The following is a 14,924-nucleotide window of genomic DNA, read 5'->3' as shown; positions in this document are numbered from 1 at the left end:
TGCTCTGTACTGGATGGAGCTGATTTTAGTTCCATTCCCACCATTACTGTGGAATTCTGACTGGTCATAGCATGCAGCACAGTAACAATCCTGAAGTCCTAAATGCCTACAAAGTTGTTATGAAATTATGGGATGAAATTGACTCAGGTTACTGCTGCCCATACAGAATATTCTAGTCATTATCACATGTGGAGTGGTCTGAATAATGAAAGACTCAACCTAGAAATCTCTACGCGTTTTTCAGCTACTACAAAATAGGGTTAGATAAGATCAGAAAAAGTGCCACTGTTGTTCTGGAGGGTGCATTGGTTTATTTTGTGTGGTGTGTAAATGCCTTATAGCATTACATCTCTAAAGCACTGCAAGGGGAGAGCCAAAAGGCGAGCAGTCCCAATTTATTATTATTATTATTATTAACACTATTTTAAAGAATCCCTTACCTACTCGAAGCTCTTGTCCAAAGACTGTTTTCTCTCCCAGCGCGGAGCAGTTCCACCTGCCATAGCGGAACTGATATTGGCATTCATTGATTCCCATCTGTGCCCCTTCTCCGATCACTATGATGGCATCAGGGCGGCTCTGGCAGATCGCTCGTTGCCGCGGGGCCAAGCCTGGGATTTTGTTGCAGATTATATTTGCTCCTAAAGCCACCACAGATGACAAAGCTCTGAAGAAAAGCAGAAAGAGGCATTAGAATTTAATTGAGACCATTAACTCCATTTGTTCCACATTGCAGTGTGGCTCACAAGGCAATGGGCAAACAGCAAAATGTTTGGAAGTTTGGTTCCTATAATTATGCAGACTTATCTCAACCGCTTTGGTCTGGCAAATGGGGTTGAAAATCTTGCAAAATTTCCAGGAATTCCTGGTTTCATTTGGGCCAGAAAGCCCACATGAACAGCTTCGTTCATGGAATATTGGCAATTCTGCATCTGTTCCCAGATAAAACCAGGAAGTAAGGAGAGGTGAAAAGTAATATTGAAAAACATAAGTCAACATGTCATTGAACTTTGTAGAGTCTCAAAGGTTCAGGTTCATCTTGAGTGTTGTGCTTAGGTTCAGCTTCAGTATTTAATTTACCAGAGCTGTTCACCCACCTCTAATTTTAAACCATGGAATAAAATTTAGAGAATGACTTTATTCTACCAACATTGTTGCCCATTACTATTAACTTAAAGTACTGAGTGAATAATGGAAATTTATGAGTATTAATCAAGATATGGCACAAAATCGTATTTTCAGACCTGGCAAACGTCTTGGACCAACATGCTCACAAACATGCAACATCTGTAACTGAAACTTGTGTCTTTCTTATTCTTCAATATATTTTCAGAGCGATAGCTCATGAGTTACAACTCATTCTGAAGACTGCCTTTACCTTGCATCTGCCCAATGTAAGCCAACTAACTGTTTAAGTTTGACAAGATTTCCAGTTTAGGCCATACATTTATCATTTTCCAGTTCATTTTTCAACACCTTTATCTGATGCATGTACAGCATTTTTTTAAAAAATAAAACATGGGATAAAATTTTCAATATGGACTAAGTGATTTCGGAGCCTGTCTCATTTTCAAAAGACTTATTAAGATTTAGGCTCCTAAGTCACTCTTGCAAATGGGACTTACGCTCCCAAGGGGCTTAGGTTCTTATACCCATGGGCTAGAATTGATGGCCAGGAATGTCCAGACTAGTTGCCATGAAAACATTCTAGGTTATGCTTCTTAAATTCAGAGCCACACGAAGGAGAGGGTAAGTGGTGCCTGGAGGCGTTATGCCTGTTCCATGCCCCACCGCACCTAGACAAACTTCCTCTAACCTAGTAAAAGCTGCTGGCAGAGCTAGCCAGGCCCACTGCCCTATCCCAATGCAAACTGGAGTGCTGGGAGACAATTCATGGCTGCTTCCTCTCTGGAAGTTTCTTCATACTGCAGGGAAGGAGCTCTCTGTGCCATTTACCAAGCTAGCTCACCCAATAGCTTACTGTGCACTGAAAAAATGTTGGTGGTCTCAGTTCACTTCCTAGAAGACAAGTGTATACAACAAACACCATTGCTGACCATCTCCGCAAAGTACGTGTTCCACCCCCGGACAGGGCTGAGGCACTTGGATGTGGCCCATGAATCACAAGATTTGAAGCTGCCTCCTATGTGGGTCCATAAAAGGGTGAACTTGTTCCCCCACCACCTTGCACACTCATTCAGGGCAGCAACAGTGTAGCCCTTAATTAGAGCTGGTCAAAAAATTTCTGACAGAAGAGTTTTCCACAGGAAAATACCAATTTGACAAAATCAAAACATTTACCAGTAACGTTATTGATTTAGTCAAAATTGTCAATGACAAATTATTGAAACATTTTGTTTCTACAAGGTTGAAGCATTTTGTTTCAACTTTATCATTTTTACTTTTATAATATAATAGATAATATAGTCAAAAAGATAAAATTGAAATGAAGCACTCACCAAAACAAAATATCTGAATTTCCCACAGAACAGAGATTTAGAGTTTCAGCCAGTTCTACCCTTAATCTTCAATTTGGCAGAGCTTTCTAAATTGACATTCCATTAAATTTATCCACAGCTTTTATATCTGGTTGAATCATTTGAATTTTAGGATATTAGAGAAGAGTTAATGTGAGCATAGTGTGCTGTATTTCCTTTTTAAAAGAGATGTGTCAGAAGTCCAAAATTTGGATCCAAATCTGACCCCTCCCAAAGTTTGGGACATGAAGGTTCAGACTGGGAGTTTTAATTCACTGGTGCTGGGGCCCAGACACAAAGTTTAGAATGGAACCAAAAGTTCCCAAAATTCTGGCATATTCTGAACCAGGTTTTGGTTCTGGCCTCTCTCTATTTAACTAACAATATAAAATCTTTAAATGTGTGAGTCCTTAAATCAGGACTTGGATGTCTTTCTAAAAGATATGCTGTAGCTCAACCACGTTATGGGCTTGATGCAGAAATTACTGGGTGAGGTTCTCCAACCTGTGTTATGCAGGAGGTCTGACTAGATGATCGTTTGGTCTCTTCTGGCCTTAAAAATCTATGAATCTGTGAAAATTAGAGAAGAATTTGGGTCATAGTGAAGAAACCTGAATATTTGGTTTAGGATTCAGGCAATTCTCAATACTACATAACAACTAATCCATTTTCTTTCATTGTTTATAGGGCTTTTCTCCCTCTGATTATCATGACATGCGATACTGGTAAGTACAATGTGTATAGTATGATCATGTTGCAGAACAAAAAGGCTTAAAAGGAGAAAAAATGTATTGCATTAATAACTGGTGAATTATGGGCTAGAAACATTTGCACTTTGTTTGTTGTGATCACTTTAAAATGCTGGGATCCCTTTCTGAATTGTATCAATTGCCAGGTCTTGTCCTTTTATGCCAGTCAAGTGGCAATAATGAAAAGGCATTTTATATGCCTTGTGTACCGTCAATCACATGAAATTCCAAAGTGTACACATTTTAACGTGAAGGACATTAGTGGGAGGCCACTTCCAGTGACTAACAAAATGCTGTTGTATGAATTTCCAACTAACTAAATCAATAATGCAACTACATGATGGATCACTACTAAAACCACAGTTGACTGCAGGGGGCTTCATACAAGGGCTTTGCTTTAACGTAAGACAATGGGGGGAGAACAGCTTTCAAATGTGGTTCTACTCTGAAAATGGCTTATTATAAATAGCATTGACAAGGTTCCATGTTTATTCATCCTAATGACTCCAGAACAAATTTGCTCAGTTTACAAGTATTTAACTGCCAGCTCTGCAAACTCAGTCTGGGCCCTTGTCTACACAAACTAGGAGGGTCTGAATCGTAGAGCGTTCTACCATGTTTTGGGCTAACTGCCTTATGTAGACCTGCTGGTGCACTCTAAAAGGTACCTAATGCACATTAATGCAGTCCTGTATGAAACGGGACGACATCAGTGTGAACTAGGTACCTTTTATAGTGTGCCAGCAGGGTCTACACAGGGCAGTTAGAGCATGTTAGAGCGCTCTACAATTCACACCCCTCTAATTCACACTGCAATGCCATCTTGACAAGTCCTGTGATCTTAAAGTCAAGCCGAGCTTGTGCATCATCACCTGAAATAAAGATTCCACAGGCCACATTCTGCTTTCAGTTACATCTTTGCAACTCCATTACCTTTAAATTATATAGGTGCAACCTGATTGCATTTAGGCAAGTTACACGGTTGTAAATGAAGGCATAACATGAAGACATTGGGGTTACACAGGTGGTTCCACAATAGGAATTTAGTCAACAGTTCTGCTGATGGTGGGTGAGTGTCCAGTCAGTGCCTCCTAGACTGGCTCTGGCTGTCTTTGAGCCCTACAGTAGAGATTGTGGGCCTGCTGTAGAATTTTCCCTCCGGTGGGCTCTGTTTCCTCGGTTATACCGGTAGAAGCAGTCCTACACACAAACACACACGCTATATAGTATGTGTGTCAATGAGAGCTGCAGCACTTCTGAATATCAAGTCCAAAGGGTGTATCAATTTGCGGCCTCAAAAATGACGGCACCCAAGATTATAATTTGGATCAAAGTCAGCTATGTATTTACACAAACGGTGAAATTCTGGCTGCATTGAAGTCAATGGAAATGTTGCCAGTGACTTTACAGGGCCAAGTTTTCGCTCAGAGAATACTATGCATGTCTCGTTAGCCAAACATTTCAGATTTTCCTATAATCTTGGTGCCTCCATTTTTGAGTGGTCGACTTGAGACACCTTTTGAGACGAGCTGAGTCCTTAGCAGCTCTCGTTGACCTCATCTCAATTTGGGCACACAAAACCTGAGGCACCCAAAATCAAAGGACAGTTTTGGCCATAGCGTGTATGCATGCATTAAAGATATGCATTGGTTTCACCTCACTTCTATCTGGTAGTTTGAGCGTGGAACTGACATGCAGAACTGTATTCCTTGGTCAGCTACTGACTCCGTGGCAAACCTTAGGCAAATGACTTTCTTCGGGATGGCTTAGCTTTCCCATCTGTACAATAGTAGAATCCTATCTGCCTCACAAAGGTGTTGTGAGGCTTAATTAACTAATGTTCGTGAAATGGCTTGAGATACTGTTGATGAAAGGCACTATATAAATGCAAACAATAATTACTGGGGGATGTGGGGGTGTTATTGGTAGTACTTCCCAAGGGACTTGCCCTCTCTTTTCAGCCTAAATTTACCAGCATATCCCTCAGACCTGTTGTTAGCTGTTAAATTGTTACTCTAATTTATTGCCAAAAGAAATGCTGACTCATGAAACTGAGATTTTGGAAAACTGTATTTATATTAAAGAAATGCACCCAAAAGTCTTTCATGCTTCCTCGTCTGCTGTTTCTTATGGCATCCCTCAGTTTGTGCGTTTGTCACACATTCTAAAGGGCTGTGTTGCACATTTGGGCTTTGACAGGTTAAATGCTACATCTGTAACTGGATTGAGAGTGTTTTGCTTTATAACAACTGTCAAAAAACCACAATCCACATGCCACATTTAGCCATTGTCTGCCATCTAATCTTTCCTCCAGGAGCAGTAGTCTTACCACAAGGAAATCCTGAGTGCAGTGCTTTGTTCAGATTTCTGGTGTAACCATACAGTACGGTGATAATGTGTGCACAATTCTGAGTTCTACATTTGTTCATCAATGTGAAATACCCATTTAAGCAATATCAATGGAACCACGTGGCATCTCTTAGAGATTAATAATAATTAATTCACAGGGAATTGGTTGCAGTGATTTTTTTATTGTTGTAAGTAAAGAGAGGTCAAAACCAAAACTCTGACTCTGAATCTGGGTTTGGATACAAGTTTAAAGTTCAAACCTACAACAGGCGAAATCTAAACAGGGCATGGGAATACCCTGACGTTTGGGAAGGTTTGGATTCACATCAAGAGTTTGAAACCTCAAGTTCAGGGTTCAGATTTTTAAAAAATCAATCTGCAGTCATAACTGTTCCCCCTAGACTAGATATAAGCAAAATATTCTTAACAAAAGGAGGGGTGGTTTGTTTTAAATTGCCTTTTTTTCAAGCATATAAAGCAATGTTTCTAATAATTCCAGTTTTTGTGCCAAATGAGTTTTGTTACCTACCTACCTCTCCCCCACACTGCTTTCATAGTAATTTCTCACAAACTTTTATGCAAAACTGCAAAATCATAGCATCTTGAGCAAGTGAATTTTACAAGCCAGTCATAAAAATATTATGGCCCCTTGAAATTTCACAGAAATTTGAGGGCTGAAAAAGTATGTGAAATGGAAAGCTGTAAAATTTCATGCAAAATTGTGCAAATGTTTCTGAACAAATTTCAACCTCTACCATAAGCATTTGCTACCTACCATAAGACAGATTTACTGCTGTTTTGTATGTTGCTTTCTCAGTCCCCTAACCAGCAAACACACGTAAGTGTTTGTCTTGTGCATGTGAGCAGTCTGATTGGGGTCAATGGGACAGCTCACGTACATAAAGTTAATCACATGAATAAGTGTTTTCAGGATCAGGGCCTTTGTCAGAACTATTCTGGTAAATATAGAAATCATATCCATCCATCCTTACAGCAAAGAGAATGAAAACAAAATAACTACCACCTTGTCAAAGAGAATGTCTTTTACTGTTATTAGTAGAACCTGAATTGTTACCATATGATAAAATACAGGTAAAAATATGTAAACCTTAAAGGTGTTCCCAAGCCTTGAAATACAGACCCGCGGGTTGGCTCTGACAAATAACTAACCAAAGTAAAAATCAAACAGATACAGTAAACGGTCCAGGAATTTGATACAGATATACTACATCTAGTTCATGTTTACCCAATACACTTCTGTTTAAAAAAATCTTACTTTTTACCACTTTTTTCCCCCAGAAAATATATGCTACTGGAACAAATGGCATTTGACCCCAAGTCCCAAACAAAGGGTGATATCAGGGTGCACTAACTTCCTTTGTGATGCTCCTGGGGCAACTGAATTCAACTCCAAGTGAATCTAAAGCACCAGGCTAATTTGGATTCCTTGCTGCCTAGCAGTACAACACACAAAACTTTCACTAGACCAGCCTGACTGTATAGTCTTTGATTAGATGCCTTTCTGTGATATCACCTCAAACTGTGCTGCTTAATATTAACCTTAAGTTGCTGTTGGGTAGGAATACATTTTCAGCATGGAATGAAGAGATTTAGCCACACAAATCCCATTAGAAGAGGAGTTGCATGGCTAAAATCCCTGTGCACTGTACTGAAAACTTACCCCAGAGTGTCTGATAAAAAGCTCTATAATGGAATCTTTGTTAAAAAGAACCACTGACATATTTTGTGGTGACATTGTGACACATCTGAAACAGTACACCCCTACTGAATGGTTTATTTAATTAAGAATTCCTAAGTAAATATTTTGAGCATGCATAAGTTGCAGAAATTGGCAGAAGCTTTCCCAGCTCTGAATTCCATCTGCATATATTTATGCTTTCAATTTTGTTTTCCACAGCAGGCTTCAAGAAATCATTGTTCTGTGCATGTGATATTGAAATGGAAATCAAATAAGCCTGCTCAGTTCTGCCCTGCGGTGCGCTGATCCCTGCTGGAGCTCCAGCTTGATTCTCGAAACCGGTGCCATCGCAATGTTATCGCCTGCACTACACAAGAGGGAGAGATTTTTAAGTGAGTGCAAGTGATATGGCCAGACAAAAAAAATCTCATTTAAGTAACATCATTCACCTGCCACTGCAAAATGGAACTAGTAGGGTAGGTAGACTTGAGGGATGAGTCACGCCGGGGGCAGAGGTGAACAACATGCCTGTGCAAGGGGGAAGTGGGAGTGAAAACTCTCTGGATGTTCCTGCTTTGGTTACATGCAACAGATTGGTTGAGAAGGGCAGAGCACTGGATTCACTCCCCTTACACACCAGCCAGCCAAGCCGAGCTGGCAAGGGCTGTTGCAATTAGACAGGCAGTAAATTATTGCTCCCTAGGAGGAAATAGAGGAGAAATTGTATCTCAAGAGGTGTGCCTCTGAGTCACAATGCCTCCGGCGGTGCAGCCGATGCACCCCCGCTTGCTGAGGGCTTCACCTCAAGTCACAATCTATGCCCTAGCAATTAGCAATAGTTCAAATAAGAGGTGGAATCAGGTCCCTTGCTTCACAGACTTCTGGATGATTGCACTTTACAGAATATAAAGTCCATGTTTGAATGCACTATCATTAGGATCCTAGCAAATGCATTGCAAAAAAGTCCATATTTTGAATATCAAAAGAAACATTCCAAAGGGTAAGTTTTATTAGACCACAGGGAGATGTCAAAGTCCTATCGCTGTAGGGCAGATTCTGCCACCATTGCTCATGTTAAGTAGTGTATTTTACTCCTTAAATAGTCCCATAGGGCTAATTTGTGACTTGGACTATCTGTTCATGCAAGGGAGCGAGGGGAACTAATAACTGCCCTTGCAACCTTGTGCAAGCTACCCAGAACTCAGATGTGGGTGCATAAGAGTAAGGGGGTATCCCACACCCAGTTACCTCCCCACCCCAAGCAGGTAGGCAGGGAGTGGAAAGAGCCTGGGCTCCACCTTCTTAACCACATATGATCTGGCAGAAGGGGTTTTGTAATTTGTTCCTGGTATAAACCGGCAGTAAATTGATAACTCCCAGAGCAAGGCGGAAGTGGGGAGGAGCTCTGATTCAGAGGCATCTGAGTCAGCGTCGCCTGGGGCAGTGCTTGGCTCTGTGCCTAAAGTCATAACCTAGGCCATTGCAATCAGTGGTGTTCTTCACCCAGTGTAAGAAAGAGTGTCAGAATCTAGCCCTGAGTTATTTATAACACGGGGCTGGATGAAGCACTGGATAGTACACTCTGTGACTAATCCTGCCCTGAGAAGAGAATGGACTAGTTTATCTTGCAGACATTATCCATCTCTAATTTATTTAAACCCAATCTCTGCTAGGCGGGTGTCAGGTTGTCCTTCAGTTCTCTGTTAAATGAAAGAGTGGAGTGTGTTCTGGTAATTTTTCAAAGCCTAGCAACTGGGTCAGTTTGGACTAAATGACTGCTGGAGGTTGCTGTTTCTGTGCTGATACCAGTAATGCTGGTAGTCTTTACTTAATGGCATATTCCTAATGCAGTAGAGGCTCTCTTGTTCTAAACAGTGGCACTGTTTGTTGTGCCCCCCAGCCTCTGCTCTAAGATCGCATTCCAGGCAAGATTGCTGCTTGCTTTATATGCTGACACACAGGAGAGAGGGGGTGTAAGGTCCTCCCCTTGTTTCCCTGAGCAGCTTACATCGTACTGGGAGAAAAGCAGCCTCCACGGTCCCCCTCCCACGTAAGCGGGCAGGGAGTGGGTAAACAGGGGGAGAGAGCGGATGGAGTCTTGATTCCACTCTGCAAAATACATCAGCCATCACTGCACAAGTATAGCCCAGACCAGTTTAGATTATTCTGCAGGCATAGACCTCTGGCAGATTATTTCCTTGAGTAAGGAGGAATCAAGAACTGAATTTTGACTCCCAGAGTCACACATATCTCTCTGATCTCTTCCAGAGTCAGTCAGCTAGGCGCTATCGTTCCTGAAGCAGACTGTCAGGTCACAGTCTAGGCCTCAGATTGGTTGGCTTCTAACCATTCTAGCATTTGGTTCAAATGCAATGCTGGATTCTTTGTTATTCTAGCCTTCCCAAGATTTTTCTAACACTTAAGAAAACAATATTACATGGCTAGCACCATTACACGACATTATCGGTGGGTAAGCACAGCCAGGCAGAGTCCCTGAGTGATGACACAGGCACAAGGTCATTTAACCACCAGAACCACATCTGTTGATTGGGTGCAGAGGCAGCTCTGGTCCTGCTGCTAGTGATGCAGATGTAAACAGTGTCAGTCTTTCCCCCATGCAGATTGCACACACAGACCCTCTTCTGCATTGCCTCTCAAAGATGTGGAGAAGCCACAGTCTTAGTGGCCAAGCAACACCCACTCATCCGACCAACACAGCAAACCTCTTGTAGCACAAATATTCTCTCCTGATGGATACGGCTAATAAAACAGGCCTTTTTGGACCATCCGATATAATATAATTTGCAATCAAATTCTACAAGATGGATGAAAAAACCTGTACAAGTGTGCTCAGTTTCTATGTTAATACTGACCAGAAGATTGTCTCTTGCCCTAAATAGCTGGGCAGGGAAGTTTAGGAAATAGAAGACATGTCCATACTCCCCGGTGCAGCCTTTGCAGGACTGCTGCTACTCCAGCCATGTAGGTGGATCAGGAGTAGGAGAGATGTGGTGGGGAATGCTGGAGCCAAGGATTTGCACCTACCCCCCATTCCAGTGCACCAGCCAACAGAGCGGAGCCAGCACAGAGCGGGGAGTAATCTGTCCCCTTTTTGTTATAATCAAGGCCTCTAGTGATAACTGTTATTGAACCAAAACTCTTCATGTCGACTTGTATTGTAAACTCTTTGGGGGTGAGAAAGAGTGTCTGTCTGTTCTGTGTTTGCACAGCGCCTAGCACAATGGGGCTTTGCTCCATGGCTGGGGCTCCTACGTGCTATGGTAGTACAAATAGTAAATAATAATAATTAATAACGACATAAGTGTTCTATCGTGATACCTAATGAGACAGACTTTGCTACCCTTACTGAAACTGAGTAGTACTTCACTCCGTGAACAGTCCAATTTACTTTAGTAATGACGACTTGTGAAATAAACTGCTACTCATCCTAAGTAAGGGTCTCAGAATCTGGCCCTACATAAACAAATAATAATAAATGTCAAAAATGTACATATCTAAGGAGCTGGGGCAGGTCAGATTCACTAATGCTGAAAAGAGTCCTGGATGAGAACTAGAATGTGTTAACATAAGGTTAGAACTGGAACTAGCCCAGGCATTCATCTAGAGATGCTCTCATGTTGTTATTAAATTCCTTTTAATTCAACATATATTCTGTGTCCTTTCCAACTCCCACCTCCAAGACATTTATCCATAGCTCATTATTTTTACAAGTTCACCTTAAAGAAAAGTCTCATAGAATTTAATAGAAAGTTATAACCTTTCTGTTTGGTTTGTTTTTAACCATCCTATAAAATAAAAGCCCTATAGAAAGGATATAATTTCCTATTAAATTGTGTAGGACTATAGTGGATTTCTATAGAATCCTGTTGGTTTCATTCCTATTAAATTCTGTTGGATTTTTCCAATGACAGAATATCTCATATATTTCTCAATGAATGTGATAAGGGTTCCCAGGAGGCTGCAGAGTCTACTAAAAAGGGCATTGGACTGGGAGTCAGGAGACCTGAATTCTATTCTCAGCTCTGACACTGATCTGCTCTGTGATCTTGGGCAAGTCACTTTGCCTCTCACCAAAGTGTTGCGCATTCCAGCCCTAATACAGTAGAGCATGTGCTTAACTTTAAGCATGCAAATCAGTGGGGCTTAAAATTAAACACATGCTGAAGTGCTTGGCTGGACCAATGCCAGAGTGCTCAGCACCTTTCAGGATTCAGACCTATGTGTCTATCTTTCCCAGTGTAAACTCTTCAAAGTGGGTCTCTCTTATGGTTGGTGTTAAACAAAGAACAGCATTCATCCCTTTCGACCAGTAGTTCTCAACCCGTGGCCCAATCAGCACACAGCTGCCACCCATGTGACATCCTCAGGGCTATACAGGTAGTATACAGTGTGTGGATGCGGCCCACGTAACACGCAGAGAGCTGTATATGCAGCCCACAATGATAAGTAGGTTGAGAACCACTGTTTAGACAGAAATGCATTTTTTTAAATTGAATCAGCCTTGGGGAAAAACAATGGACTCAGTTAAAATATTATAAAATCACAAAAGCTGGAGACTATTTAAACTACACTTCTCCTCAAGAGAAGGAGCTGTGTAAAAATATGACAAGATAGTCAGATCTTTGAAGGGGAAGGTACATTGTGTTCCCTTTTTTCACCGAACTACAGGGCATTATTGACAACCAGAGACTGCAAAGGATGGGGAGGATATAATGCTAGCCAGTGTGAACCATACAAATCACCGCACATGGAGAGAATAGCAGTGGAAGTTGTTATTACATATTTGCACACAGTCTTTCAAAACCAAATAAACACAAAATTCACAGCGAAATGTCAGAGGGGAGGCCATATTTAGGGAATCTTCTTCATGGGTTGGATCCTGTGGTACAGCAGAGTTAGGTCATCATGAGCCAGAGGGTGAGACAGGGCAAGGTGGCTGTATGACACCTTTGCAGCTCCCTGTTCCTTAGACAGAGCTCGGGATCTGGCCCCAGATCTTCTGGGATTGTCTCAAATTTCATGGTGCAATGGAAGAAATTCAATCCAAGAGTTATCTCAAAGATATAGCCCTAAATACATGGTATATTCATATTGGGGCAATGGCCTGATTTACTGCAGCTGAACACAGAGAGAGGCCTGTTTAGAATCCTTGTGACTGCAGCCAATAAATGTATTTCATCGCTCTGGCTGAAAAAACAAATACCAATTATAGAGATGTGACTGACAAGAATGGAATAACTGCCTCTTATTTCCCACTCTGTCCAACCTGTGCTCAGACGTAGTGGAGAGGAGCCGCAGCAGGGAGCTGGTTGTGGATCACTGGTTCAGGGCTGCTTGGTGCCAGCATAAGCTAGAGCTGCCTCTTTTGCAGGGACCTTATGCCAGAGGAGGATTGGGTGCAGTGTAACTCTGATCTGTCATACCCCGTACCCTCCTGTCCCATTCATGCCACCCTCCAGAACACACTCAACGTGGCCTTCCTTCCCCTTGCCCATGGGGGTAGAAGGCACAGCTGCCACACGAGGCAGCAGAGCCACTTCCACTAGATTTCTTTGAGTGGAGAGTTCACCTAAACAGAGGGAATTATCTGCTGTACTGATTTCAGAGCGGTAGCCGTGTTAGTCTGTTAGTCTCTAAGGTGCCACAAGGACTCCTCGTGGTTTCTGCTGTACTGACTATCTCTGGCAGCATTAAGAAGCAGACATTCCAGCCCAATTAAGAGAGATGTAGCCAATTACTGCCTCTATTTAATTAACCACTGCATTACTGGATGAAAGATGGACCAAGTGGGTTAAAGCTGATTTTTAAAATTCATTAATATGACTTTCACAATAAAAATAAGTATATTTACTGTAATTAATGGCCTCAACACTGCTTTATCTTATCTACAGGCATAATAGAGAAAAAGAAAGGGTTGAAGCTGAAAATAGCTGAGAGGAAAGAATAGGGGGCTGAAGAAGAGGAGCGGAAAAGAAGAGGTACCATTTGTCCTTTATATTGTGATGAGCCTTTTTCACACCAGTGTTAATGCTACCGTTAGCTGAATAAAATGGGCCCCTGCTCAAGTATTTCCACTCTGCGGGGGAGGGTCCTTTTGCCCCACCCCAAATATCTTGAAGTTTAATGTTCCACTACAAGTAGCAGGTGATTTGTGCCAGTTATGCAATAATTATGTAGCTATTTGCTGCTACTCTGGGCTGCAGCATCTGATCTGATTGGTAGGGCTGACGGGGAGGGAGGCAAGGTGAGCTGGGAGGGGCAGGGAGAAGAGAGAGAACAACAAAGTGCACGGAAATATGGATCACATAGCCTATGCTTGAAATGCAAATAAAAGCTTCTGATGTCTGCTAGAGGGTATAACTTGGCAGGTAGAGAAGAGATCATTAATTAATATTTAAAATACAAAACTCTTATGTTTAACAATCCTATCTGAAGAACCTTTTATGTATTAAACACCCTAGTTTCTAACAGTAAATAGAGTCTGGGCAAATCTAAACCAAATTTTGGTGAGGTATTGAGTCACTAGAATTACTTAAGAGAAAAATGTTTGCCATTGAGCCACAGCAGAATCATTTTGTAGGTGTTTTGATCTCATAATATTTCAGATCAATCAAGCTAGTGATTGGGGAGGCTCCTCTGACAAGGGATATGTGAACTGGTTCAGAGAAATTAAGAACCTTTTACCTCCAGTGTCACTGAACCTTCCTTTGTCTCTCAAAATAAAGTAAAAAAGAACCTTTATTAAGGTCTTGAAATGTTGGGATGAGAAACTTTATTTCAGTTTTGGACTCTGACCATGACCAACAGTGTGAAAAATCTCATCAGAGAGCTTGGACTTGTCTATCCCCGTTTAGTAGACTCAAGAGATTCAGATAGTTTGGATTAAACAGTCAAACTATTGGGAACTTTTTTGGATTCTCTCCTTCACCAGTTTTAATGCTGCAAAGATAGGAGTCAGAATGTTATCATTGCTGGATATTCTATTCAACACATTGTGCACCTTGTTACCAATACCATTTAAATAAATACTTCCAGATTTAAACCAATGTTTACATTTTTCTAATCAATGTCAAAGCATTTTATTGTTACTGAAGATTAAACTGATTAAACTGTCTGGATACTAACGTCTTACATTATTCCATAGGAGTGAAGTGCACCATTAAAGTCAAGTTTTGCCAGCCCAAACATGAAAGGCTTAAGATGCATTCTGTAGGTTTAAAAGTTTAGCCTATGGCATCTAGGCCTGAGATGACTGTAATGGCAGGACACAAATGGTACTCTGGAAAGTGTCACATTGAGATATGGCGATACTGAAGAGCTGAAGTTAAATGTAAGTTTGAACACTGGGTTTTGATTTCCCTGAACCCTTAATCCCTAGAATGGGTCAAATTTTCCTCTAAATTGTTCATCCGGGTCAAATAACCATTGAACAGCCTAGGAGGCACTACCCATGCGATAAGATTAGGAGGTCATGGGTTCAGTCCCTAACCTGGCCCATTCACCCCTGTCACAAATCTACTGAGTTGGCAGACAAATCTTTGTGATGAGCTAGCCACCCATTCAGAGGGTCAACAGAACTCCCACTTTTGGGGGAAATTTGACCGTGAGACTGAAGCTGCCTGTGCAGAG

The 14,924-nt window shown here is 41.5% G+C and overlaps 1 protein-coding gene across 2 annotated transcripts in view; it reads right to left on the bottom strand.

The window, feature by feature from the left end:
* Window positions 1–14,924, bottom strand: part of WNT7B (Wnt family member 7B) — a 131,272-nt gene that overhangs the window by 62,405 nt on the left and 53,943 nt on the right. For both annotated transcript variants that reach the window (XM_007058251.4, XM_037914365.2), the window contains exon 2: window positions 441–667. In XM_007058251.4, the coding sequence (XP_007058313.1) occupies window positions 441–667 (227 nt within the window). The remainder of the gene's footprint in view (window positions 1–440; window positions 668–14,924) is intronic.

This window comes from Chelonia mydas, chromosome 1 (assembly GCF_015237465.2).
Source record: "Chelonia mydas isolate rCheMyd1 chromosome 1, rCheMyd1.pri.v2, whole genome shotgun sequence".
Classification (NCBI taxonomy): Eukaryota; Metazoa; Chordata; order Testudines; family Cheloniidae; genus Chelonia; species Chelonia mydas.
This window is presented reverse-complemented; position numbering and strand designations above follow the sequence as displayed.